We start from the raw sequence: 26,891 nt of genomic DNA on the forward strand, positions 1-26,891 counted from the left end.
ACATGTTTTATAGTAGCAGATTTTAGTATGAGTGAGCCAACAATGTTTTAGTATGTCAGCCAATGTGAAATGCTCTAAAGGGAAGGTTTTAATAAGGGTATTAATGTTTTGTTCAGAAAGTATATGTAGTTGAAAAATGTTAATTTACATTTAGAAATTAAAAATGTCCTTCTTTCTGTTTATGGTTAAACTGATTTTTTTTATCTTTTATTTGATTTTAATATTTAATGTTCTTAATTTCTTAAAGCCAAAGCCAACTGAAACAGTCACAACTGATGAGTCTGGGGTAAGATTAGTAAACTGACCCCAGTGGTTTTACCTCTACTTGAGTTTATTCTTTTTACCATGTCTATTTTCCACCATTTTCTTCTGTATTTTTCGTAACTGTCTTACACAAAGGTGTTATGCAGTGGCTTGCATTCATTGTCAATGTACTATTGGAGTCTACTACAAACAAACCCAATATGATCCTTATTAACAAACCAGAAAACTTGGAAATGCATGTGATGTGTGAAGCATTTCTACAGGTCCTGTGTTTTTAGCATGTACTTTTTCCTTTCATATCATGCTTATAAAGGTGAAAAGGTCTTCAAGATACATTTTTCAAATCTTACCGCTTCCACCTTTGCATTTGATGTTGTTTTTCTGGAAGTGTTGCATGTTTGAGTTTGTATTTGGTTTGACTTCTCCATGATGCTCTTCAGAACTCTGAAGACAGCGCTAGAATCTCCATCACTTTTTTCCGTCTGTTCCGGGTGATGAGGTTGGTGAAGCTGCTTAGCAGAGGAGAAGGAATCAGAACTTTACTGTGGACATTTATTAAGTCATTTCAGGTTAGCAAAAGTTATTTAAATTTGCTTTATAATTACAACCACTTATACACCAAATTTTATGAAGCAATTCTCTGTGGAGTGCAAAAACCATTTATTTTGAAATTCATGCTAGCAATAATGTCATATTTAAATATATTTGCATACTAATACAAAAATAAACTTCACCAGTTACTTCAGTGAGTCCAAGGGACATTCTTTGTCATTCAATATTAGCTGTTACCATGAGATTTCTACGGTCCTGAATAAAAAAAAATATTTGGTATATCTAAATTGGGTAGGATGGGTTTGACACACACAGGTCTCATACTTCCACGCATTTTATTAGGTGACTGCAAAAGTGGAATTTATTCTATTTTTTTATATAAAACTGATTGCATAAGTGTAACAAATGCATGAATATGAAGTTAATGGAATTCTGTAACTGAATAGAAGAAAGTGTCTGTGTGTTGTCAGAATCAGTATTGAATATAAAATTAAAAAATGCTAAAGATGATTCTTCCCCCTAGATTGTTGGCAGAAATAATTTAAAATATAATGAAGCTTGTGTTCATTGTATATGGCAGAATATTAAGAGTGACAGATAATATTTTAAGCACTTGCATAGGAAGAAAAACCTTGGAAGAACCCGTGTTGTACAGAGGAATTATTTTTGTAAATGGAAATTGAAATTATGGTGTGAAATTATTAAAAGACAATGCACCTGTCCTGTTTCTAGGCTCTGCCTTATGTTGCTCTTCTGATAGCCATGCTGTTCTTCATCTATGCTGTCATTGGAATGCAGGTAATTCCAGAATCTTTTAACATTAGACAAAATTAGAGTTGGCTACTCTGAGACTTGTTTGCTGAGGTGCTTATTGAAACATTCCTTTGATAGCGATGCTATGTATAAGGCAGATCTTTCAGAGTAACATAAAAAACTTTTTTTGCCTATGATTTGGTAGACAGAAAATCCAAAAAGATGCAAGAGAAGAGCTTTGTGTGAGCTTATAGTATCTTGGTTTGCTGAAAGGAGCCACTCCTCTTCCCTGTACTGTAAAGTTTATTCCTATGCATGAATGTGTCAAAGTATCCATGGGGTTTGGGTTTTTTTTCTTTTTTTACTGTATATTTGTTTTGGGAGTCAAGCATTAAAACTTCAGCTTTTTTTTTTTTAATGTCTTTCCCATGTGAAAAGAATAGAACTAGGAAAAGAATCTAACTTCAGGTGTAGGCACGGCTGAGCCTGTGGTTAATCAAGAGTGCAAGATGTACAAGCACAGAAAGGATTTTGGTAACTTAAAACGTAAAAATGTGCTGTTGGGATGAAGGTGCCACTCCTCACACCAGCAGCAGTGCTGTGAGGGTATAACAGGTTCTCCACTCTTAACGGGAGATAGCTAGCTAGGAGAAACTCATCAGGAAACTGTTCCTAAAATTCAGACTGCTGGGCCATTTCCAATGGGAGGATGGAATGGCCGTTTGAGGGGACTGCACAGTCTGCAGGAAAGCAGCAGTTAAAGGCACTGAGCGTGGAGGTGTGAATTGGGAGTGCTGTTTGAGTTTCATAGTAGTCTCTGTGCCACACATGAGATCTAGTGCTTGCCTAAGGAGGTGCCTGAGGAGCATGGCTGGGTGACCATCAACATCCTGCAGAAGTTCCTGTTAGGTATCCTAAATCTGGGCTGCAGTTATCTCCCCGGCCACGCTCCATCCTAAAGCCTTAGGATAGCTCCGCATTCCATAAAACTTCACAGATGTCTTCTTTTGTTCTCAAAGTTGTAAGGTTCTTAAAATCAACACAAAGGGAGGTCCTAATTGAATGGGATTAATATGCTATGGAGACTAGTTTTGCTTCCAGATTCTTTCTCTTCATCATTTATCCAAAAGCAACTTTGTGTCCTTACAGTCCAGGGATGCGTATACAGAGCAAAATGGTGTTAATCTCTCTAAATTAAGTAACAGCCTTCACTATATTATAAGAGGATAGAAATACTGTCTCTGGCTGAGACAGGATGCTTGGACTCTCTGCTTTGGTTTCCATCTTTGCATCTCTCTCTCTCTCTCTCTATTTAGATTAGAGATTTTCAGGACAGCAATTATTTCTTACTGTATATGCAATATTTAGTGCAGTAGGGCTTTAATATCAGTAAAGGACTCCACTAGTTTAAGATAAATAATATTTTCTCACCTGAAAGACAGGAACATGTATTAGTATTATAATGGTTTATTGATGCCAAATTAAAGGTTTAATAATTATCTTGTTCATGTGATAAATTTACTGTATTTACATCATTACAAAAAAAATCTGAAGACAGTAAAGGAAGTGTATTTGTAAAAGTGTTTTTCATACATACTGAAGCAGATTCAGACTGCAGGGCCTACAGCTTCTGACAGTACAGGTCACTAGGATAAAAGTTAAAATCCTGTTTTACCGTAGGTATTTGGAAAAGTGGCCATGAGGGACAACAATCAAATAAACAGAAACAACAATTTCCAGACTTTCCCCCAAGCTGTACTTCTTCTCTTCAGGTGAGTAAACAGTAACTCTTACTTATTGCATCCCATTTCACTGATCTATGAAAAATGTCTGTAGCTCTTGTACCATGGATTTGTTCAAAATATGTTTGCAAGGGAGAAGCAATTTAGCCTAACAAGCACATACTCTCTGTGGCTGCCTGCTGAGTGTCGATTGGCCACAGCAGCGTTCTGATCAGGTGATAACAGACCTAAACTCATTACAGCTATTGTGAAACATCTCATTTGTGGAGTAATGTCTGTCTTTAGGAAGAGCTCAAACATAGTCAGCCCTGATATCACTGTGTAGGTGTTCGGAAAGGTGAAAAAGACTGTGACCTTACTGTAATCTTTAGAAGCACAGCTAGCAAGACAGTTTGAGAAAATGAAAGGTTGTTGCAAAGATAAAGAAATAAACTGTTCTTTACATTTGCTGAAGAGCTGACAAGAAGGGCTTAACTTGCAAGAGGGAAATATCAGATAAGCAGTAGGCAAAATTTTCTGATGGCAAAGGTAGCTAAATCTTGATGTAGGAGGATTATGGAATTTCCATCACTAGAGAGCTTAAGAAGAGGGTAAAAATTTGCCAGGAGTGTTTCAAAGTGTCCTGGAGCAGGGAGAGGGAATGACATGGAATAGGGATGCCTCTAAAGGTGACAGGCTTGAGAGCTCTCTTGCCTGTGATTCTATAACTCCAGTTGGCTCCAACCGTTGTTACTACTCTGGTTGGCAAAAGTGGCAGCTCATTCCTTATCTGAGACCAAGGGCATCACCCAGTGAGATCTAAGTCACTTTATGCATGTGAAGACTTTTGCTTTTGAAACTAGCTAATGAACACAGCCCAAAAATGTCATAAATATGAAGTTGCCTTTTAAACACTTGAAATCATGGGTCTGTACATAGGTGTAACAACCATGCAAAAAATGCAATAGCAGGAGTTAGACAAGCATTTCCTCAGCCTTGCTGAGGAAAAGACAATTAATCTTTTGCAACTAGATACTTTCAACTTTTATGACAAGTTTTCAGGTCCCTTCCAATCCCTAACATTCTGTGATTCTGTGACAGCATCGCTTTTGTACACAGCAGCTCCACTGCCATAAGTTTTTAATTTGTAAATTACAGTTTGGGGTTCAGATTTTTATGTGCAAGCCTTTATGGTGAATTAGTCTATCTTATAAAATGTGTCTGCAGTGTCAGATCTATGCTTGTCATTTCTGAAACATCCTCTGTTTTTTTAATTCCTGTTCTGAAAAGTTCACGATCTGTCTTCAAGTGTTTTGTCAGACCTTAACAAATTAATACATCTCTAATCCATTTTGATCAAATAATGCCTAATTTATTTTTGTGACCTTATAAAGGTGTGCAACTGGAGAAGCCTGGCAGGAAATCATGCTGGCATGTTTGCCTGGAAAACGCTGTGATCCAGAATCCGATTATAATCCAGGGGAAGAATACACATGTGGAAGCAATTTTGCCATAATTTATTTTATCAGTTTTTACATGCTTTGTGCATTTCTGGTGAGTCTAGCTTGTGCTAATTAACAGAAATGAGCTTTGGCATTTTGACTTTCTTCTTAACGAGGAGTGGGTTCAGAGAATGATTGAAAATCCCATATCTAAAATATTTTTGCAAGGTTATATTTTTCTACACGCAGCCCTAAATCCTGTGTCTTATACTTATTTTTACAATTGAGGTGGTGAAACACTGGCATGGACTGCTCAGAGAGGTGGTGGTTGCCCCATTCCTGAATACATTCAAAGTCACGTTGGATGGGGCTCTGAGCAACCTGATTTAGTTGATGATGTCCCTGTTTACTGCAGGGGGGTTGGACTAGATGGCCCTGAAAGGTACTTTCCGAACCAAACCAGTCTATGATTCTAAATTCTTATGTGCAAGATATTCTTCTGACTATATGTATGCAGGAGTGATACTATACTATATACATATACTATATGTGTAATGCAGGGCACATTTAAAAGCCAACAGTCTTTCCATCAGCTATTATTTCATGCATTTCTCAATAGTATCCTTAAATGTTCATTAATAATAAAGCGCCGATTCCTTTGCTTTACTAGTAATGCTATTTGTAATATTTAAACTTAGCAGAATTTGTATTCGTGTCTTTACAAGTATGCTCAAACTGTGGCACATGAGACCTGAACAATAACCTTTCTTCCCAATCCCTGGCATAGTGGATTGTTTGCTCTAAAATAATCTTTGAAAAATGTTTTTCCTCACTGCAGGTGTCTGGTCTAAGGTGGTTCATTTGTTCTATTCACAGTGCTCCTCTCCTTGCAAAAAGAAAGTGCTCAAGTAGAAGTCTGTGATCTAATGTAAACATACATGTTCTGCTGTTCAGTATCATATTCTGTGTTAACAAAATGTGGGAGGTCTTATTGTCATGATATTGAGTCCTATTAATACAAAAGCTGTTTCCCGAGATCTATACTGTGTCAAATACGTGTACTGGATCCAATCTTTAATTTGATGTAGTGGGATCTGGTAAATCAAGGAAGAAAACCAAAACCACATTGCAGCCTATGTTGAAGACTGAGTACTCTATGATAGAATCACACTCTTGTTGTATCATTACTTGATACAGTTCCAGTTAGTCAGTTAAATGGTTAGCAAGTATTTTCTTTGATATTTGATATTTGCCAAAAATCGTTGTTTATGAGACAAATTTATTTGTTTGAATTCTTAACCAGCTACCTTATAAAATTATTTTATTTATTTAATATTTTTTTCAATTTCAAAATAATTAAGGCAGATTGTTCTTAATTACTTTTTTAGATTATAAACTTATTTGTGGCTGTCATTATGGATAATTTTGATTATTTGACACGTGACTGGTCTATTCTGGGTCCCCATCATTTGGATGAGTTCAAAAGGATATGGTCAGAATATGACCCTGAAGCAAAGTAAGTTAGATCATTTTTCTGATAAGATTTATGTGGTAAAAACAATAAAAGCAGAGCACACTATTATTCTTTGGGAATGGATGTATGTTTAGTAACTGGTGTGTGTTGGTTCTAGGGGAAGGATAAAACATCTTGATGTGGTTACATTATTGAGACGCATTCAGCCACCACTTGGTTTTGGCAAATTATGCCCTCACCGAGTGGCCTGCAAGGTAGGTTTTACCTTATTTTCTTTCTAGGTTGCTCTCACAGTTCATTCATTCCTTCAGTTCTGCCCCATGTGTGTCACATATGCACAGTAATCCTGTCTGTTCACAAGGTCTCCTTCACATTCAAGTTTTCCTGCTTTTTTGCAGGATTAACTTAAACCAGCAAAATTACTGTAACTTCTTTCAGTGTACTCATTTGAGTAAACACTAATGTAAAATTCTTCATGATTCATCAAAATGAAAGGGGTTGGTCTGTAAATCTGTCATTAGTCTATTGTTGTCATGTATATGAACTACCTCATCCCAGTGTTTCTGGTGACCCGCTGTCACATATAGGACTGCTTCAACCCAGTAACATTTCTGATTTCAGTCCCAGGGAGAAGAGGGTGGTACTTTAATTGACAATTAAGTTTTGATACAGTACTTTTACAGTCATATTTATGAGAAGTTTGCTGCACATAAAACATGGAAATGAGATTGAAGGGTGGGGACTGCAAGATGATAAACCAAGCTGAAGTGAATAATGATGTGCAGTACAATATGTAGCAGTGAGTGAGAAGACTGAAAATTAAAGGGAATATAAAGTGATGTAGAATTTGTCAGGCACAATGTGTAATTTAGATGAGGATTAGTTGCTTTTTAATATAAAAGCTGAAAAGTAACACAAAGGAGATGAATAATTGTTATTTGAGGACTTCAGAACTAAGGATATTGTGTGTTTAGCAATTTCAGTAGGAATAAGATCAGACCTTTTAATTAAAGGATTGTTACAACAACACTGTCATTTGAATTTCTTGTATATCTGTTTTTTAAGTAGGTAAGTTGTAGTATAAAACACTAGGTTCAAATGGAATGCCACAAGGCATACTTAAAGCAAACCCATATCTATACATTAAGATAAATTATCCAACTGAATAACACTTTTAAACTAGAACAGAAGAAAATCCAAGTCAGACTTTAGGAAAAGATTTTGATAAATTAATGTTCTCCTGACAGAGAGGTTTACAGTGATACTGCTCTGAAAGATGAACACTCTAATGCAGAGGTGGACTAATCGAAAGAGGAAAGCCCCTTCCACACTAATTCACTGTAGATAGCTTGAGATATGCACGGCATCACTGTAGAGGTCACGGCATCATTGACCTCTACAGTTACCTGAGAAATGAATCACCTTATATAAGACAGTCCTGGTGCTGTGGTTCTTTGTGAAGCATGAGGCTAGAGGAACTCATGGGCAACCTAGAACATGACTGCGACTGGAGTGCATGCTCTTAAATAACTGTATTTGTCCTTAATACTTGCATAGTGTCACTATACAGTCATAGCCAAGGACTGGGCTTCAATATTTGCAAATTAACTCAATACATAGCTCATGAAAACTACTGAACAGTTTTAGCTTTTGTATAAGCATGCATGTGATTAATATCAGAAAGAAGCACTATTGGGTGGTTATTATACGCAGCTAAGATGGAAGACAACTTTTTTAAAAACTTACCTTATTTTAATGCTCTCGGTGGATATTATTCTTTGAATACATCAGCTTTTCAAAAATTAACATTATAGGAGGCTTTTTGCAAACAAGGCCACATCAAAATTTGTTTTCCTTTTTTCATTTACAGAGGTTAGTAGCCATGAATATGCCACTAAACAGTGATGGAACCGTCATGTTCAATGCTACTTTGTTTGCTTTGGTTAGGACAGCTCTAAAGATAAAAACAGAAGGTAAGGTTCTTAGCTGTAAACTTTTACTGCACTTGTCAGAAGGTACCTTGAGGAAAAGTTGCAATTTACTTTATTCATTTTGTTGGACATGAGTCAGGCTGCCTTAGTCCCAGTGGACTTGGTTTGCTTTTGGATCATGGGTTGTATTCACTGTTGCTAGAAATTATTTTCTAGAAAATGAAAGGAAAGGGGTAGCGTGATAGTTTCACAGGGCTAGCCTAGTGAGGCCAGAGCCCAGTAAATCTCAGAAATTATTCTATGCTTTTATTGGGTCAGGTGAAAACATGTAGCGGTGGCATAACAGGGGTTCTAGTGCAAGAAGTGAATGAGTTCCCCTTTCTATCCAACAAAGAGGCTCTTTCCTCGCTACTTTTTTAACTTGGTGCCTTGGATCCCACATTGGTGCAAATGCAGATTTTGCACACTTGAAAGTAACATTCCCAGTTTGGTGGAGGCGAGTTCTGAATGTCTTGAATTGATTTGTCATTTGCATCAGAGAGGGGAAAGTTAAAAAAAAAATAGTAGTATGTTTCAAAGAATTTTGCTTTCTATTTTAATATATTTTTCATTATTTTGTCATCTTTTTCTACTTTCTGTTCCATGTCTTCTGCCATTCTCAACAGGATTTGAGTTCTACTGCCAATAACAAACTGATTAGATTAAGACCCCTCAGGCATTGCTGTGGCTTAGGTGAGCACTGCAAGAGATGAACAACTGCTCAGTAGTCAGTTGCCTGAACTTTCAAGCCTGTACAACTGAGTAATTACTATAATTAAGCAAATAAAGACTCAGTTTTGGATCAAGAAAGAAGTGGCTTGCAAAGAGCAAGTCATTGCTTTCTGCACAATTTAGGTGGAAGTTATTAAGCAGTGACAGAGTAGAACCAAGATCTGTAAATTACTGTTGACCTCTACAATACTCCAGAGACTGATTTGAAAGCCCCAGGAGCTCACTGTCTCACACCCTTTCTTCTCTTTAGTTGTTGTAGTATTGTTATCTGCTACTTCTTGTAGCTTAGGCTTGCTGCAGAGCATCCTTATCACTGTCTTTATTTGTATACTGCTAATTAATATCCAAAGGATCATTCATTGCAGCTGGTTGAAACATAATTGCCATCTTCCATTTTTCTATTTCACTGCCACAGGTAATCTAGAGCAAGCAAATGAAGAACTTAGAGCAGTTATAAAGAAAATATGGAAGAAAACAAGCATGAAATTACTTGACCAAGTTGTCCCTCCAGCTGGCGGTCAGTCTGATAAACTTTGCAATATGCTATTCTCTGTGCATTTTGGTCTTTCTACATTGTTAGGAGCCAAAGAAATAAAATTACTAAATTTTGCAATTATGTCATTAAAGGACAACAAACAATAACAACAAAATAAATATAGAGGAAAATTATACGCTGTTACACTAGATAATACGTGTAAGACTGACAAGAACAACTTCCTTAGATCAAAAAGAAAGAGAGGAAAATGTTATGCTTACTTTCTTGCTTGAAAAAAATACCTTTAAACCTCAATCTAGTCTTGATTTCAAGTCATTCAGCAAAATAGACTAAGTTTGATTTCAATGCATTGAGCAAATAACATGTTTTGTACTTAACAAGCTTGACAATGTACACTGGTTTATAGCTTATATCCTTGTATATGTTGAATTCTTCTGGGAGAAAACAAAAAAAATAATTGCCAGCTGAATTTTTTTTTTTCTTAATTAATAAAGAGGCAAAATTATCTCAGTTACACTAGTTTAAACCAGAGCAGTTCCATAGTCAACAGATAATGGAAATGCTTCAGATTTATGCCAGTATGACTGAGATATGAATATGGCCCATATAAAGAGATACCTAAATTCTAATGACACCAATATGTTTGTGAGAACTACAAGGCACGTATATTAGTTGTTTCTACGTGCTGTAAAATGATATGTCAGATATTTGTTACATCTATATTTTTAAATATATATATTCTCATATATATATATTTAGCCTTTTTCAATATATACATTTTTATTAATATGCTGTAGTGTAGGTTTAGGTGACTGGTTTTTACTTGCTTTTTCAAGTTTTAAAGGTGCAGGATCTGTTGCACTGTCACCCACACCCAGGGTATATTGATCTAGCCATCCAATACCTAGATCCATTGTAATCATCTGGTATTTCTTGTAGTTTATTGTACTTCTGTAGTGTTACGGCAGCTTTCAAGACTGATCAGACTCAAGATCCCAGGCCCGATGGTGGTGGAGGCTGATCCCTTTCTGAAGGTGACACTCTCAGTCTCGAGGAGAGGAAGAGCATGCTGGCTGCACTGCTGTTCAGCATGACCCAAGAAGCAGCAATAGCTTTGTCGCTGGAGGGAGCCACCTGCTATTGGTGTGGTGGCTGCCAGATCATTGTGGGGTTGAAGGCAAAAATCTAGCAAATTTGACTATCTGAAGGGGAACTGATACTGCACATTTAAAACAACTTTTTGTGTTCTACTCTGTTGTTTTTAGCCTTACACCTAAGTGCTTGCATGGCATAGATGAATTGCTTTGTTATTGTTGTAACTATGTGCTTGAGCTTTTTCTGCAGCCTCTGTTCCTTTCAACTATGAGTCTTTCCGAATATTCTGAAGCAATTCTGTTTTAGGGTGGTGGCATGGAATTAGTGTTGCCTCTTGCCAACTTTATTCCCCTACATTTTTTTTATCAAAATAGAGATGCATGCTTCAGAATAGCCAGCTGTGCCTGCCTAAACCAATCCAACAAAGAATCTGTAAAGATTACATTCCTAGAACTAATCTTACATAGTAACTCTCTGTTAACTTCAGCTTCATTTCATTGCTGAATATAAGCTGTATATTTATTTTCAGCTATACTAAAGTTCATTGCTAATATTTATTCTGCAAATGTAGCTCTTCAGTGTAGGTAGAAGGCTGAAACCTGGATCACTGCTCGATTGACAGGAAACAGTGTGGCTTCTACAACCCAGTATAAATAAGAACATGTTGGGAAGTCCTTAAGATTTAATAATTTTGTTTGTTTCTCTGTGGACCTTGGGCTTACCTGAAAAATTTGTAACCCACCTAGAAAAAAGAGGAATATAGCTATTTTGCATTCATATGCCATAGGAGTGTAAAATAGCTTAGTATACAGTAGAAATCAGTTTCTATTGATGTTTAATATTCAATAGAAAATTGTATATGGCCATAAGACCAGTGTCAGCTGATAATTAACAATCTGCTAGGAGACAGAAAATTCTCTTCAGTAGAAATCAACAAAGCATCCAAATTCAATATGTTAAAATTACTTGCACTTAAAAGTATTGAGCAGCCTAGTTTATAATGTTTTTCTCCAGTATTACTTTTACTGGTATTACTGAATGCTAGATGCTTCGGTTGCTCGTGACTGTGCCTCCAGAACACAAACAGAACAATTACTTGCAGAGCAGAATGAAAGTAATCAGTATAGTAATTTTTTCCTGAATTATAAATAGATGTACTAGAAATGAACAGTTATTGGTACTGGTTAAGTAACTCATTACTCAAATAGATGTACTAGAAATGAACAGTTAGTTAGTTATTGGTACTGGTTAAGTAACTCATTACTGTAACTTAATTAAACTGGTAAGAGTTAGGAATACATTGGCAGTACAGAAAAATGAAACTGCTTTGCAAAAACACAGAATGTCAGTCAAATGCCTGAATGTATGAATGAGTATAACATTCTTGGGAGACTAGAGAGTAAGAGATACATATGACTCACTAAAGACTCACCTGTATTCTCTAAACTCCCCAGTCTCCAACTGCATCCTGCCCAATACATTTTGCCCTCTTCCAAAAACTTCCTACTGAAATGATTCCTTTTGCTGTCACTAATTGTAGTTCTAGATTTGTCTATTCTGTGGTCAGTTATGCTTAGCTGTCTCCCTATACCTATCCATATCTGGCTATATGTGTGTTACTCAAAAAACAAAGTCAAGGATGGCTCCCCTTGGCCAGGCTTCAGTTCTTGTGTGCACGTGTCTGCAGTACAACTGACTGTGCCTGTGAAGTACATGTGTATCTTGTTTGTAGATACAGACTTTGGCATGCACAATTCAGCAAACTGGTAATGCATTCATCTGATATGCTTATAAAAAGTTGGTGCATGTCCAGAGTGATCAATAAGGGCCCTGCATTTGTGCATACCGAGACTTTGCAGGTATTGTCATCTCAGGTACAGTCAGTAGTCGTGCAATGTCATAGCCTGACATGAGACATGCTCTAAGTGCAACCCATAGTAGTATATGTTATATCAAGTCTGTCACTTCTATGTGCTTGTTCTTTCTAGGAGCCATTTGCTATATCACTTCCTTAAAAGTTCTGTTCAAATACTTGAAACAAAATAGTTTAAAGGATGGGAAAGGCTTATCTGGGGAGTTTGACCAAGGTTATGTTGCAGATCAATGAATTCAGCAAACCTAAGGAAGGCAGGTTTAGATCAGATGCTTTATAAGAAGTCTATTCCTAATACAAAACACCGTTATTCTCTTGAGGAACTGCCAAGGGAGATTACAGATGAACATCAAAGCAAATGTTCACAAAAAGTTTAGAAATTAGATTTATGGAGTCAATGAAAAAGCTTTTTACTGCCGAGACTGAATCTGTAGACTGTTGGGCTTTTCTTCTGAGCTATGGAGTTCCTGCTATTTCCCAGTGGGAACTGGGGGGGGGAATCAGACCTTTGAAGAAATGTCAGTATTTGGCAGACTCTCTAATGTGCTAAGATATTTCCTGCAACAGACTGGTCTCCCAACCAAGATATTTTAAAGCAATTATTATAATTACTTTTGCTTTGATACATTTAAAGACAAATGAAATGCTGGGAGAATACATCCCTGGTGCATTTTTACTGAAGTTAAAGCCTGTTGTACTTTCTCACATCCATACATTTCAGACATTATAATGAAAGATGGTTATTTTGAATGGTATAGGATTCATTTTGAGACAAATTTTGTCACAGAGGTAAAAATTAGTTTAAATAGTATTGTACATGGACTGGATTTCCCTGTCCTTTTTATTGATGTGAAAGCAAGTAACGAAAATAAGTTAATTACATTTAAATTAGCAAAAGCTGTCATATTACAGGTAAAAATATTGTTAGAAATACTATCATTAGTGAGATACATTGGGCTATACTATTATTGATAAAATGAAGACACAAGGAGACTATTTTAATCAAATGTTAATGTATGATGTTACAGTATATGACAATCGATTAGCCTGATAATCAGTTAGAGAAAAAGCTTGCTTAACAGAATGTGTTCTTGTAAAAAACAAAACCAAAAAACCACAAACCACCAAACAATGAAAAAACAAACTCAGCTCTATCCTAAAGCTCATTAAGAGTTAAAATATGGAGAAAACAAATTACATAAAAATAAAAAAAATCCATACTTTCCAACAAAGGTATGTTAAAATGTGTCTGGGCACATTAGATTTTCCGTGTTTAGTCAAGTCACAACTGCACAGGGTCGCCCAGATCCTGAGTGTTAACCACCTGTCTGTCCCAGCAAGGGCAACTGGAATGATGGGAACTACTGCCCAGCAGCATGTGGACTGTAACAGTGGAGAGAACCTGGGTGCCTAAAAGAAACCAGCCCTCCTTTATGTATGACAGTAGCCAACTAGCAACCGTGTTGTAAATATTTATCTCAAGATACTGAAAAAAATTGAGCTATTAGGCAGCACAGCAGAAAGGGAAATAGCTAACTTCATGCCAGATGACTCTAGAAGAAAAGTGTGTGAAAACAAAAGCAATGTTTTTGAATAGAAAACTATTCCTAGTTTTCTGGCAAGCATTACTCATCAAGAGATCAAACTTGCACAGCTGAATGATTCAGTGGGACTCATAAAACAGGCACATACTTTCTTAAGATGCTATGAACGAGGGGATTTCAATATCCTCATAAGGTATCTGCCTTTGAGCTTCAAATACTGCAATTTGGATTTTGTTCACAACAGTGACTCTGTAAAAATGCTGGGGTTTACTGCACTTGCTGTTTGCATATGTTTTGGATTGTACTAAATTAACTGGTGGAAGTTACTGTCATTTCTATCAGTGTTGCAGAGCTGATACAGTAATGTGGGAAAGCACCATGTTGCTTCATATTTACTACTGTCATCACTATCTATCTAGAAGGTGGCTAAGGAACACATCTTCACCTAAACAAGAGCCTCGTAGAAAATATGTGAAATTGTAACCTCTGTGGGATTTTCTCAGAGTCTAGAATCTGCCTTATTGGGTGACAGTAAGATAGCAGAAGATACTGCCCAACATGAGCATCTGGGACACAAATAAAGTTCAAACTGAAAGATACTTGGGTATGATGATGAGGGCATGACACCACTAACAAAATGTGCATAGCGAAGCAGGCTGTAGAGATGTCAGAGTCCTTATGCAATTAGAACAATGCTATATTGATACACTGACTAAGCAAATTTGGTTCAATGGTGAAGAGATGTTGTAAGCAGGACTTTTTTTTTTTATAGAGTCACTCTTATGAACATAACTGTATGAAAGTCATAGTAGCTTTTATTTTAACCTATTTATTCGAAGTAACTAAAGTCAGTCTTTCAGCTTCTATGCATATACAAACATGTTTATGGTTTTGTTAGAAAATTCCACAAACTTACAGTACTTTACCAAGTCTCATATACTTCTAATTTCTCCTTTTTTAAGGATGAATTCACTTAAGTGACTGAGCCTAAACTGCTTGCTAAAACATTGCTTTTAAGCTAGTTACAGGTTCCATTGTTGTAAGCTGAAAGCATAGTACCTATTGCACCCATCACATTTTTCCCCCCAAATCAGGTATGAGTGTACAGGCTATTGATGAATGTGCTGACTCGGGAGAGATCTGTCTGGTCTGTTCATTTAGATGATGAGGTAACCGTGGGGAAGTTCTATGCCACCTTCCTGATACAGGACTACTTTAGGAAATTCAAGAAACGCAAAGAACAAGGACTGGTGGGGAAATATCCTGCGAAGAATACCACGATTGCTCTGCAGGTGATTTGTTTTTACATTTTAACTAACCGTTTTGTGAGCTTACTTGACATAGCAGGTAGATGAATATTGATGATTGTGCAGTGCTGCAAGGATTTTATTTAGCTGGGACACTTTGGGCCTTTATTCGTCAGAAAAGTAAAACGTAATCCTGCTGTTCTCTCTGTAACAAGGTAAGTGCAAAAAGTTGTTCTGTGCAATACTCAAACAGTAGCAACAGTTATAAAATTTCTTAGCAAGTCTAGTTGATACATCAGAGTCTAAGGTTGCTGATGTAAAATCAGATAAATGAAGCTCTGAGCTATCATTTCTGTTCTTTGCTTTAACTGCTTAATTTCTTCTGTTCCTACAATGCTGTAAGCCGGTTCTTGGAGAACTTCCTCATATGCATTACCTCATAGTAAAGAGGTTTTTATGTGGTATCATTTTCCTTCTTAATTTCCGTTGTTCTTTTCCACTTATCATTATTGGTGAAGTATCTTCTGTCCTGATTACTATCAGTATTTTTAATATTTGAAAATTTTTAACTTCACATTCATCAGTTTCTTCCATAGGACATAATATTAGCATATTACAGTAATGTCTTAGACTTCTATGTCTTAGAACGAGCTATCAGATGGAAACTAGGACAATAGATGTGGCCATCTGTCTCTCAACAGGCCTGCAGCAAGCAGCCCACAGAGTATGTGATCTAAAGAGTAAATTCTGAAAACTTCTGTCCAGTGATATCCTTTGTATTATGAACTTTGAAACAGGCAAAAGGAAGGCTGTCCTCAAATAATTCCAGACATCATACACTGCACCATTTTTGTTGGATTGGAACTTTTTGACTTTCAGTTAATGCTGAGTAGATTCCCCAAAACTATTAAGATATTTAATGTTTCTGATAGCTTTTTATTCTGATGCCAGAATTTAGGAATATGTTGTGAAAATCCCTTTCTGAAAGGGGAGGAATGTGTTAACCTGATTCAGGTACTGCTTTCTTTGTTGAAAATCCTGCTGGTTTGTACTTTGATCTAGCAGAATGATCTTTGCTGACTTGAGGGGGTAATTTGTTTCATTCTTATTTCCTAAGAATGTCTCTGCTGGCAGCTCTGACACACATTCTGTTCCAAGTCACCATAAGCACGAGATGCAACAGGCAGAGAAAGATTCATCATGATTCATGCTGTTGATGTGTGAGCACATGGCTTGCCAGGACAGTATGAACTGTATTCATATCAGGAGAGAAGAGAAAATTAAGGGGAATGGAAGAGAGAAAAGGAAAAATATTTTTAGGAAGGGCTTCAGACTTCTTCACTGCAGAAGCATTTGAGCATAAGGAGCTCAAAGTTATTTTTAAGCCATGGTATTACTATTTTCCACTTGCGTTTTTGAAATTGCACACATAGCAAACACTGAGGTTCCAAATGTGAGCGTGCTCTGTTGTTTATTATCAGATCATGCTTCCTGTTCAATAATACAGGTGGGGGGCAAGATGAAACTGGAAAGAATTAGCTCTTTCTCTCTCTTTAGATGAATATTTTTAAAATCCAAAACAGCTAAAAAAAGGACCATGAATTTCTGCTAGGAATCTATAAAGGCTTATGGGATTTGAGGCATGGCACACACTTTTTTCATGATTAAAGAAATGCTCCTGTGGTGATAAAATGAACCAGGCTGGTAGATGGGAAGGTTATTTCTTTCTTTCTCCCCATTTTCCTTTGTTCTTTTTTCTTTCTAACAAATCAGTAGTAACTCAACTTGATTTACCAAATAAAAGTGGAAATGCCATTTCAAAGAAACCTGAAACCTGTGGCTGGGAAAAAGCCCAGTCTTATAGGTTTTCAGTCCAGTATGTAAAGGAATAATATAATTCAATACTGGAAGCTATAGCAAGTAAAATTCAAAGTCAAAATGCCATGTTTGTAAGAATAATTAATTATACGAGGATACAGCTTTAAAACAGACCTGGATATCTTTCTAAAAGAGATGTTCTACTTCATCAAGGAATTGATTTCTTCTGATCAGTGCCCCAAAAACAGTCCTTTGGGGCATGGATTTCGGGGAAGTTAGTATAAATGATCACAGAGGATCTTTTTGGCCTGATAACGTATAAAAAAGTGATGTCTATCCATTTTCAGCCTCTTCATTCCAGAATTGCTTTGTCCAAAGCTTAAATGCTTATAAAACTTGAATGTTTTCAAAAACCTGTGTTCTTACCAACCATTTTTGGCAGCATAATTTACAGGTATGACATCAAACTTGTTTTTCAACTACAGAAATTTTGTTGAATGATCTGTAAAAGGCTCACAACTATGAAGATGTTACTTCAGTTCTTGGAGAGCTAATAGTAGCTGTTTTTCTATTTATTCTCTCAAATACTCTAAGTAAACTAATGTTTGCAGATCTCTGGTAAACAATATACTAAGAAAAGCAGAAACATGCAGTATGTTTGTCTCTCTCATCCAGTTTCATAGGGAAATTGTGATGATGGTTATGTCAATATATGCCACACTTCCACTGTAAACACTGAAGGAACTTCATGTGGCAATCACAGTGGATTTATATCTTTATTATTTAGTTCATCCAGATCAGTTTACTATTTATGTATGTATCTCTGCATAAAATAATCACACAAACTGCACATACAATATTGCAGCACCTGACTTTGCTTATGAAGATATGAAAGGAACAGATTGTGAACAAAAAAAAAATGTTAAATTAGTCAGCCTTCTCTCCTCTCTGGAGGGGAAAAATATCCTCAGCTACACCTGACTTCCTGATACTGAAATATCACAGTAAATATGGGACCTTTATTTTTATTCTTTATCTTATTTTTTTATTGTTGTGAGAACTTTATTTTTTAAATTAGAAACTTCCTGTAATCAAGGTAGGCATGTGACTTCAGCAGCAGCTTTTTCTTTAGTTTCTCTAAACTAGTTAAGATTTCATGGTATCTAGTAGTCATGATAATACCACTGCAAACAGCTTCTGCTTTCTGGACAGCTAGAAGAGATGAGAGCAGCAGAAGCTTGGCTAAGTCTGTCTTTAGTTTTTCAAGCTCTGTCATTCAGAACCTTCCTATATAAGGAATTGTTTGCTTAAAGGTTTAAATAAGATGAGGAAAGTACTTGTATCAGGCCATAATAAGAAATGGCCATCCAATTCTTCTATTTGTAAAGAACAAGACCAACTGTATTTTTATATTTTCATTAATATCTTACCCTATTGCAGACCAGTTGTCATGTTGCAAAATCCTTAACCAAACCAGCAGATAAAAAGCAGTGTCGCCTGTATCAGTTTGTGTCAAAAGCTACAGGAGCAATAAATGCTCTTGTACTTTTGCTGACATCAGTAACTTTCTCTTGGGGTAGTTGGAATTACCTGCAAAACTGGATAATTAGTTAAGAACATGCTTCCTAAGGATCTCATAAACCCTGCAATTGCTGCATTATCTAGCCTGGTCTTCCTTATCTCCTTTCTCCTGCAAGAAAGGAAGAAAACAACATGCTATCAAGTTTTACAATCCATTCCTAACTATTGAATCAAGCAATAGGTGATTTTTATAATCCTTCTGGTTCCTATAGTTGGCCTTACCACTCTTTTCTTGGCTTCAGGGAGTAAACGTCCACTTTGAGAGAGAAGATATATGCTCCTTGTTACAAAACCCATTCTATGTTTTAATTCTCAGGGCAACTGTTGAGGCAAGAAATTAATGGATGTTGCCATTTTCCCTGTTTCATGAGAATCTTAACAGAATTTGTAACAAATGTATTTTCTGTCATTCATATTCACTAGATAAAAGCATTATATGTGCACGGTTATATTGGCATCAAAATGTTTTTCCAATGCTTTACAGCCACATTGCTACAGCAAAATTTACTTTATCAAGCCTCTTATCTCACTTGAACCAGTTATTAGTGTATATTTGTCAATAAAATACTCCTAGATTTCAAGGAACTTATCATTCTTAGATTTTTGAAGAATACAAGAGGTGTATTTACTTTTAAAGAATATTTTGTTATATATAGTCACACAGTTACTGAAAAGCAGTTTTGAGTTAGGGGAGGTTCAATGGCTTGAGGAAATAATTAATAGGGTTTTTAAGCTTTCTGAATTAACTGTTTTACTTAACTCTGCTTTGTTACATACACACCTCTTGCATCCTTAATTGCTTCTATTTAATGTTACAGTGCGAACTCTCTCAAATTTAATTTCAGATAATGTTTGAAAAATTAGAACTAGTGAAAACTTTTCTATTGCTTTAGGTTCTTCCTTTACTACATTTCTCTATAAAACAAATCACAAATAATAATAACTTGGAGTATGCACCAACTACCTAGCTGTGATGGTATCCATGTATCTGACATCAGTGATACAGATGTGCACAAACAGAATCACACTAAGGGAATCCTCTTGGATGCTGCTTCTCTGACATCAAAGACATCAAGAGATGCAAAATATCGAGAAAAAGCAATGAGAAAATAAGGTGCAGCTTTGCCCCCCCAAGGTTCTGAGTTATGTAAGTCATGGGGAGTTACTCTGCCTTTCTGCCAACAAAATCAAAGCAGTTCTTTGAAGGAGTTGCACCTGATTCTGCATTCACTTTGAAATGAGCTGCCCGTTTCATGCAGCGCTGTTAAAACTGCTCCCTCTGTCCTTTTGAAACTGTTCAGTAAAGGGATGTTATAGTTGATCAGTGACAAATATTTAACAAGACAAATTTAACATTTGAAATTGATATTGAATTCTCTAATAGGAAAACTAACAGAGCTTTAAAAACAGCCGTTGTAAAGATTCAATTTCTCTTTAGCCTACTTGAATTTCTCTCTCTGCAAGGTAATGACACTTTGTCTGTAATTTGATAAAATATTTCTTCAAAATGCCTCTTTCAGTATGCAGGTGGCTCTTTTGCAGTGGTAATGGTAGTGTAACAAGCTAAACTAGAGAAAGAAAAGGAAAGCTGATAGTGGTGGGTGAGCAGAAATTTACTTCTGTAAGAGATCTTATTCAACTGTGTCCAGCATTTGATCAGACTCTTCTAGGCACTGGAGTGTGAGGAGTGGTTGTGACGGCCTCTCAGGGGACAGCGTAGAAGCTGTAAAACCAGCAGTTTCTGAATTAACACTAGAATAAGTACAGAATACTACTTCTTATCATTAAGACTTTAGTGGTTTTAACACATGAAACTGGGAAAATCACATCCTTTGCCTGAATTTTAGTTGGTTGCATGAGACCAAAAATGGTGTACTGTGTCAAGAGAATGTCACTGGCAGCCCCTAACTATTTTGGGCCCAGAACCTCAATCCCACTGGAATAAAGAAAACACCTTCTTCTGATACTGGGCTTGAGAAATGGAGGGGGGGCGGGGGGCGGGTGAGAAGAAGAAACAATAAAATTTGGGCTGAGTCAGGAGATTAGCATGGAGCTCCCTGCAAAACTAGCCTTGCTTTGTGAAGGCTAGAGCGTGCAGCAGGCAGGAGTGCCCCTTCTTACTCCACAGCCATTGCATTCAGGGTGATTTTTATTCTGTGTAGCTCAGTTTTTCCTCCAGGATGCAGCATTTGCTGTTAGCCTGACACAGGCTGCTGTTGGGGTACATGCAGTCAGAGAAGAGGAGGGACTCAAGAAAACAAGGTAGGTCTCAGGAGATTATCTGCTCAGTAAAGTCTTTTTGTTGTGAAGTTTCAAATTCCTCCTCCCTCAGAAAAGGACACTTCAAATTATAACCAAGAGCAGTTTGTCTAAACTTGCATATTGTCACCAAAAACATCTTCAGAAATGAAATAACAATATTCCTTGGAATTACAACAGTCTGTCTTCTGCAGATCCAGGGTTTTCACTCCATATGGAGGAAGAAAAGCAAGTGGTTCTGAAATGATAGGTGACCAGTTCATGTTAGCTACCTACTGTCATTTTTGTGGTGTTGTATGTGCTCCTAGGACATGAGACAAGAAATTCCTTAGGGCTCACAGTGCCTTTCTTATGCTATTGACTGATACTTATGCGGTGAGAACAAATATACTTTCAGGGTAAAATTAGAACAAAATTATATTTGTTGAAGTACTTCAGGAGATGTCTTTTTGTAGTGATGGAAATTTGTATTGAGCCAAACAGTAGTCACGTTGTTAGTAAAATAAATGTTAAGTGAAGCATGAACAAATTTAATTACTTCTGTCTAGTACTTAGAATGAATGAATGAATTCTACAATCTTTTTCCTAGGGAAAGTATTTACCTGTAATCTATGTAACGTTTGCATCTATATGTCACATTTATTTACATGTAATGCTCTTTGTTAATATATACAAATAAAAGCTAAAGAATATTTCCCTTCATATCACAAGTACACAAAAGCATTGATTTATTGAGCTGAACTTGATTTTGGCAACATGTCTCAGATGAAGCTAATCATGCTTTTTTTTTTTTCCTCTCTGCAAGTTTTATAAGTATTATTAACCCTGCAGTAAAGGGGAAAAGAAAAAAGAAAAAAACCCTCTTTAGTAGGCACCAGCTGAGGGGTTAATATGTTGCTCAACTTCAATTTAATTGTGCTTCAGTGTTCATGTTGTGTCCACAGAAAGGCTTTGCTTGAAGGGAGTCTGGGTTTCACTGAAAGCTCAGAGCTTTTGTGTAGTTGTAGAGCCGTGCACTCAGCTGCGGCATTAGAAGATGGGCTCTATGAAGATGCATAACCCTGGGGAATCGAGACTTGACTACTATGTCTCTTATGTTCACTGCTATAGTGTAGGTCTATTCAGCTATTTTTCTGCATGCTTATTTTCTTATTTTAGTAGTTCTTGCGTTGTATTCTGTTCATACTAATCTCGGTTTATTTTGATGTTAAAGTGTCAGTGTAGCTTTGGGGTTTTTTGTTCTTTTTAGTTTTCTTTGCTATAAAATAAGCTAGTAGTAAAAACATGTTAAATATCTACAAATGTAATGGTTTATATGAACATTTTCAGAATCATAGGCTTTCAGTATTCTGAAGCCCTAAGTATTTAAAATTCATGTTTATGCTTTATTTCAGTGCCAGTGAGTTTACATAGCAAAATACTGAAATATCTATCAGTCTTCTAAAATCTGTGAAGTAAAGCTTACAAGTGTCTCTTCCATTTCTTGGTATCATTATAAGATGCCTCAGAAGAGGGAACTTCATATATTTTACATGACTAGAAATAGTGTAGGTGATAGTGATTCTTATCATTTAACTAAGGGTGCTGTGCTTGCACTTTTTAAACTAAGCTTGAACTGCATCTACATGTAGGTTGCACCATGGCTCAGAATGGATATGGGCTGAGTTTAGATATAGGTAAAATTAGCTTTTTGTAGTTCTGGTATTTGTAAGAATTTAAATTTTCTTCTAAAATTCATGACCCAGGAATCTTGCATTACATACCAGTTTCTTAATATAAGACATATATCTAAAATGGTATTTTATGCATACTATAGATGTAGAAAATTGATTTTAAATCCATTTGGCATTTTTTAAAAGTAGTTTTTAAAAATATTTAACTGTTTAATGTTTTAATGTTTAACATAACTTTTAAATGTTTTGATGTGAGATGCTTTTCAAGCATCTTTAAGCTTATCTCTTGCTGAATGACTGATTTGGGAATGCAATTATTAGTCATATGACTTTTTTTTCTCTGAGGGACTCCTAGAGCTGAAATAATGCTGAAATAATTTTCAGCATTTGAAAGCACATATGTATCATCTCAATGCTGTCTCTTGAGATGCTATTTAGGACACAGCACTGGTGTATTAGTGCCTTATGCCATCTTGAAAACATTGCAGGTGCTATTATGCTTCATCAAGCACAGCTGCACAGAATTATCATGTTAATTTGAAGTCATCTTGTGCACTTACAGGAAAGCCTATTTGAAGACATGCTTGGGTTTATTATGTAATTAAGTTGTTCAGTGCACTGTGTGTCACTGGTTTGCTGGACTGATAAGTCTCATCTTTCTTATGCCTACAAGGAACAAAAAAAGTAAGGAATGCATTAAAAATAAATTTTGGAGAGAAAGTTTATGAATATAAAATAACTTTTGCAAACTTTAAGTGAAATCTCTAGAATAGAACTAGAGGCAATCAAACACAGTAGCATTAATCTCTTTTCTTCCTCTGCTTCAAAGAAACAACAATAAAATAGGAAAAACCTGAGTAGAAACAACAGATGTCCTCCTGCACAACAGCATGAATAATTCAGTGATGCGGTTTTCATTAATGTTATCCCCATAGAACTGGTGCCTAAACGTCTCTTGCATGTTTTTTCTGTTCTATTAGACCCTTTCATCTTCCAATGTCTCTGATGAAAAAAAAAAATTGCTAAAAGGTATAAGGTATGTACATAATGTACATAAATATTATCACTTATGTGAGAAAAAAAAAACCATGTATTTTTTCCAGTTACAGGTACACTAGGCAAAGACATTTGTGTATAGCAAATAATAATTGTCTGTGTTGGAAAGTTAGACATGAAGAGAACTGAACAATTTTGTGTTCTGTGATATACTGGGATTATTGAACACATTTTCTTAGAAATGTGATCCACCTGACTGATTTAACAGCCTTGTGAAGCAGGCAGGTTTTCAGTCTGGTGAGCTGAGATGGATATTAGATGTATATAGGATGGCAGAATTGGCCTCTTGCTTCTTGAAATGATGTGAATTGTATTTTGGTCCTCAAAAAAACAGGAAATAAATCAATATTTATTATTCACATTTCCATTTCTTCAGGGAAAAATTTTAAAGTTTTTTTTTTTACTGCTGAAATGGAATAAAAGATTCTTAAAAATTCTTTTAAGAAAAGATGAGAATTCTCTGGACATGAGAAAATCTTCAGGAATTAAGAATCTGCTATAAAAAAATAAGGATATAGGGAGACTAGAGAGAGAGTGTGACCCTTCTGGCAATCTTTGCCAACCAAAGGAAATGTTATGAAAGTTCTTACATTGGTCTTTAGAGGATACTTGCTGTTCCATTTGAGGAAAGTAAAGAGGATTTAGCTGTGATTTCCTTTCCTCTGCTACTCTGATAAGCCATGCTGAGAGACTGTGAGGAAGTAATTTCTGTATAACACTCAAATTTTATTTTTTTTTTCTTCAAAGTCATTGTAGCATGATGCTTCAGGAATGTGGCCAGTCTTGAATAATTATATATAATAACAGCAAAAGGTCTTGCAAAGTTCTACTTAGGGAAATAATTGCCTTCTGAGAACTTAAGAAAAGAAAGAAGCATGCCTGTGGCAAATGTCGACACCTCTCTGTCCAGGCTCTCTTTTTGAAAAGTCCCATCTATTCGAGGTTTGGTTGTTGTTGTTTGTTGTTTTTTTTTAATAAGAGATGACATTATCTCAAATTTAAATGTAGCAGTTTCTAGAACTTCACAAATGAAGGACAACGTATACTCCCATTGCCCTCTTGTGTGTTACGTCTCTACGGTTCTTGCTGAGTAGACTAAAATGGGGAATGTTATATAGGGAAATGTGTGTCAGAAGGACCCTTCTTCCCTGTAAACTAATGGAGAGGTGTGGGAAAGATTGGTTTGATTTTTGTGTTGTTCTCCTATTTAAGAGATCTTTCATTTGGTTCTGAAGTGCTTGAAGATAAAGTCAAATGCTTTATCAGTCCATATTACACCTACAATCTTCACAGAAGACATTAAATGTGGTTCAGAGGAGGGATTTTCCTACTGCCATATAAGTACCAATTCTTGCATTTTTACATCAGCCCCACCTCAGTGGTAGCTGACTGATCTAATGAAGGGTTGTCTTATCAGTAAAAGCTCAGCATGAGAATTTGTCTCACTCTGCGGCAGCGCTCTCCAGTCATAAAAATTGTTCTTGGAATACTTAGAATACTTTTAGATTGCACCAGGTAAAATGAGGCAGTACGTGGGAGCAGTCATTTTAACGACAGTTCACAAAATTGTTGTAGGTAGTTCTGTTAAAGCAGATAAACTGGAATATTTAAATTCTGCAGGCAGATGTTGCTTGTAGAACCTCTGGCTTCTGCACTGGCTGTAAGTGAATAAAGCTGATTGGTTTAGTTTAACTAACATAGACTTTTACATATGGTGATCCAGATTTTAGTCTTCTGCTGTTGATTCTGTCATTGCAAGAGGTCTGTTACATGAAAATAAGTATTACTGAAGAGAGACTATAAAAGCTGCCTGCTTCCTCTTGAGTAAAAGAGGAGGAATTCACTAAGAAGTAAACTAGAAGGCAGTTGGAAATGTAGTCAACATTAAATTACTGTTGAATATGTTGCTGCCAAACACATGGCTTTTCTCAGCTATTAGGCATGTATATATGGGACTTTGTCACAATTTGGCTGACAGGAATATAAGCTAGTATTTTTTGCCAGGGTTAAAATTTCATAGTACTGCTGTTTGAGAGTGTTGGGTTCACAGAAAGGCTTAGCTTGAAGGGAGTCTGGGTTTGACTGAATGCACGGAGTTTTTGTGTAGTTGTAGAGCTGCACACTCAGCTTCAGTGCAAGAAGATGGGCTCTATGAAGATGCATAACCCTGGGGAATTGAGACTTGACTGGGGAATTGAGTTGCGTGTGTCTCTTGTGTTCACTGCTATGGTGTAGGTCTATTCAGCTATTTTTCTGCATGCTTATTTTCTTATTTTAGTAGTTCTTGCATTGTATTCTGTTCATACTAACCTTGGTTTATTTTTATGTTAAAGTGTCAGCATAGCTTTGGGGTTTTTTGTTCTTTTTAGTTTTCTTTGCTATTAAATAAGCAGGTACTGAGTGTGAAATACAAGTGGCTATTCTTGCTAATGACTGAATAACCAAAATATAATAGCAACCTCTTCTAAATAAATACTGCCTTTGCCTCTGATAAATAAATAGAAGCCTTTGTCTTCTACTTCAAAATCTTAAGTGTTTTTTTAAGTGTTAATTGCACTTCCCTTTAGCACCTTACAAAATGATGACATTAGCAACCTTGCTAAGGTGTTGACTATGCAATTAGCAAGTGGGAGAAAGCACAAGGTATTCATGAAACATTTATTATATGTTAACTCACCAGTAAATGATTTTTAGAGCCTTTTTCAATTATAGCATAACTCTCAAAGGTCATCCCTGAGGAAGAAAATGTAATTGCCAAATACATGTAGCTAAAATGATTAGTCAAGCATCAGTTTCAGGACGTCAAATACTGGTATGAATGAAACCTGAAGAGGAGCCTATAGTAAATCCTCACTGTTAGATACAAAGCTTTCTGGTTCACCCCTCTCCAGGTTCTGACTGCCCACACTTTCATAAATGCCATTTTGCTCCCCAACAAACGAGCTATTTTTTTTTTTCGAGCTGAAACCTGCCTGTGATGCTGTGGTGCATTCCAGGGAACATGTGTGATAGGCAGCATGAATGGGACTAAGCCGCATTTGGTGTCCTCCAAGGTCTTTCAGCTCCTTCTGAAGCTGTGAAACATACAAAATGCTCTACACATCTTCATGCCACTGCAGGGCAAGTAATATGCAATGTCATGCCAGAAAAGTATAGCTCTGATGGGCTGGAACAGACCTCATCTGCATCAAAAAATGCAGAAAAATAATAAATCAGGCTTTTAGGTCATAGTCAAGAATTGAGTCAAGTGCTGTGTGTGATTATTAGTAGTGCAAGTGTAGTAAAGATTTCGTCTGTTAGTAAATTATTTCTTCTTCACCTAAGGAAGGGGGGGGGAGGGA

At 36.3% G+C, this 26,891-nt stretch overlaps 1 protein-coding gene across 1 annotated transcript in view; it reads left to right on the plus strand.

The window, feature by feature from the left end:
- Positions 1 to 26,891, plus strand: part of LOC104521460 (voltage-dependent L-type calcium channel subunit alpha-1D) — a gene marked incomplete at its 5' end in the record, with an annotated part of 189,663 nt that overhangs the window by 148,223 nt on the left and 14,549 nt on the right. The window contains 10 exons of the mRNA XM_029083890.1: positions 248 to 286; positions 705 to 833; positions 1,549 to 1,614; positions 3,250 to 3,341; positions 4,685 to 4,844; positions 6,121 to 6,248; positions 6,364 to 6,460; positions 8,077 to 8,179; positions 9,324 to 9,425; positions 15,078 to 15,208. Coding sequence (XP_028939723.1) covers positions 248 to 286; positions 705 to 833; positions 1,549 to 1,614; positions 3,250 to 3,341; positions 4,685 to 4,844; positions 6,121 to 6,248; positions 6,364 to 6,460; positions 8,077 to 8,179; positions 9,324 to 9,425; positions 15,078 to 15,208 — 1,047 coding nt within the window. The remainder of the gene's footprint in view (positions 1 to 247; positions 287 to 704; positions 834 to 1,548; positions 1,615 to 3,249; positions 3,342 to 4,684; positions 4,845 to 6,120; positions 6,249 to 6,363; positions 6,461 to 8,076; positions 8,180 to 9,323; positions 9,426 to 15,077; positions 15,209 to 26,891) is intronic.

The sequence above is a fragment of the Antrostomus carolinensis genome, unplaced genomic scaffold (genome assembly GCF_000700745.2).
Source record: "Antrostomus carolinensis isolate BGI_N321 unplaced genomic scaffold, ASM70074v2 scaffold5182, whole genome shotgun sequence".
Taxonomy (NCBI): Eukaryota; Metazoa; Chordata; class Aves; order Caprimulgiformes; family Caprimulgidae; genus Antrostomus; species Antrostomus carolinensis.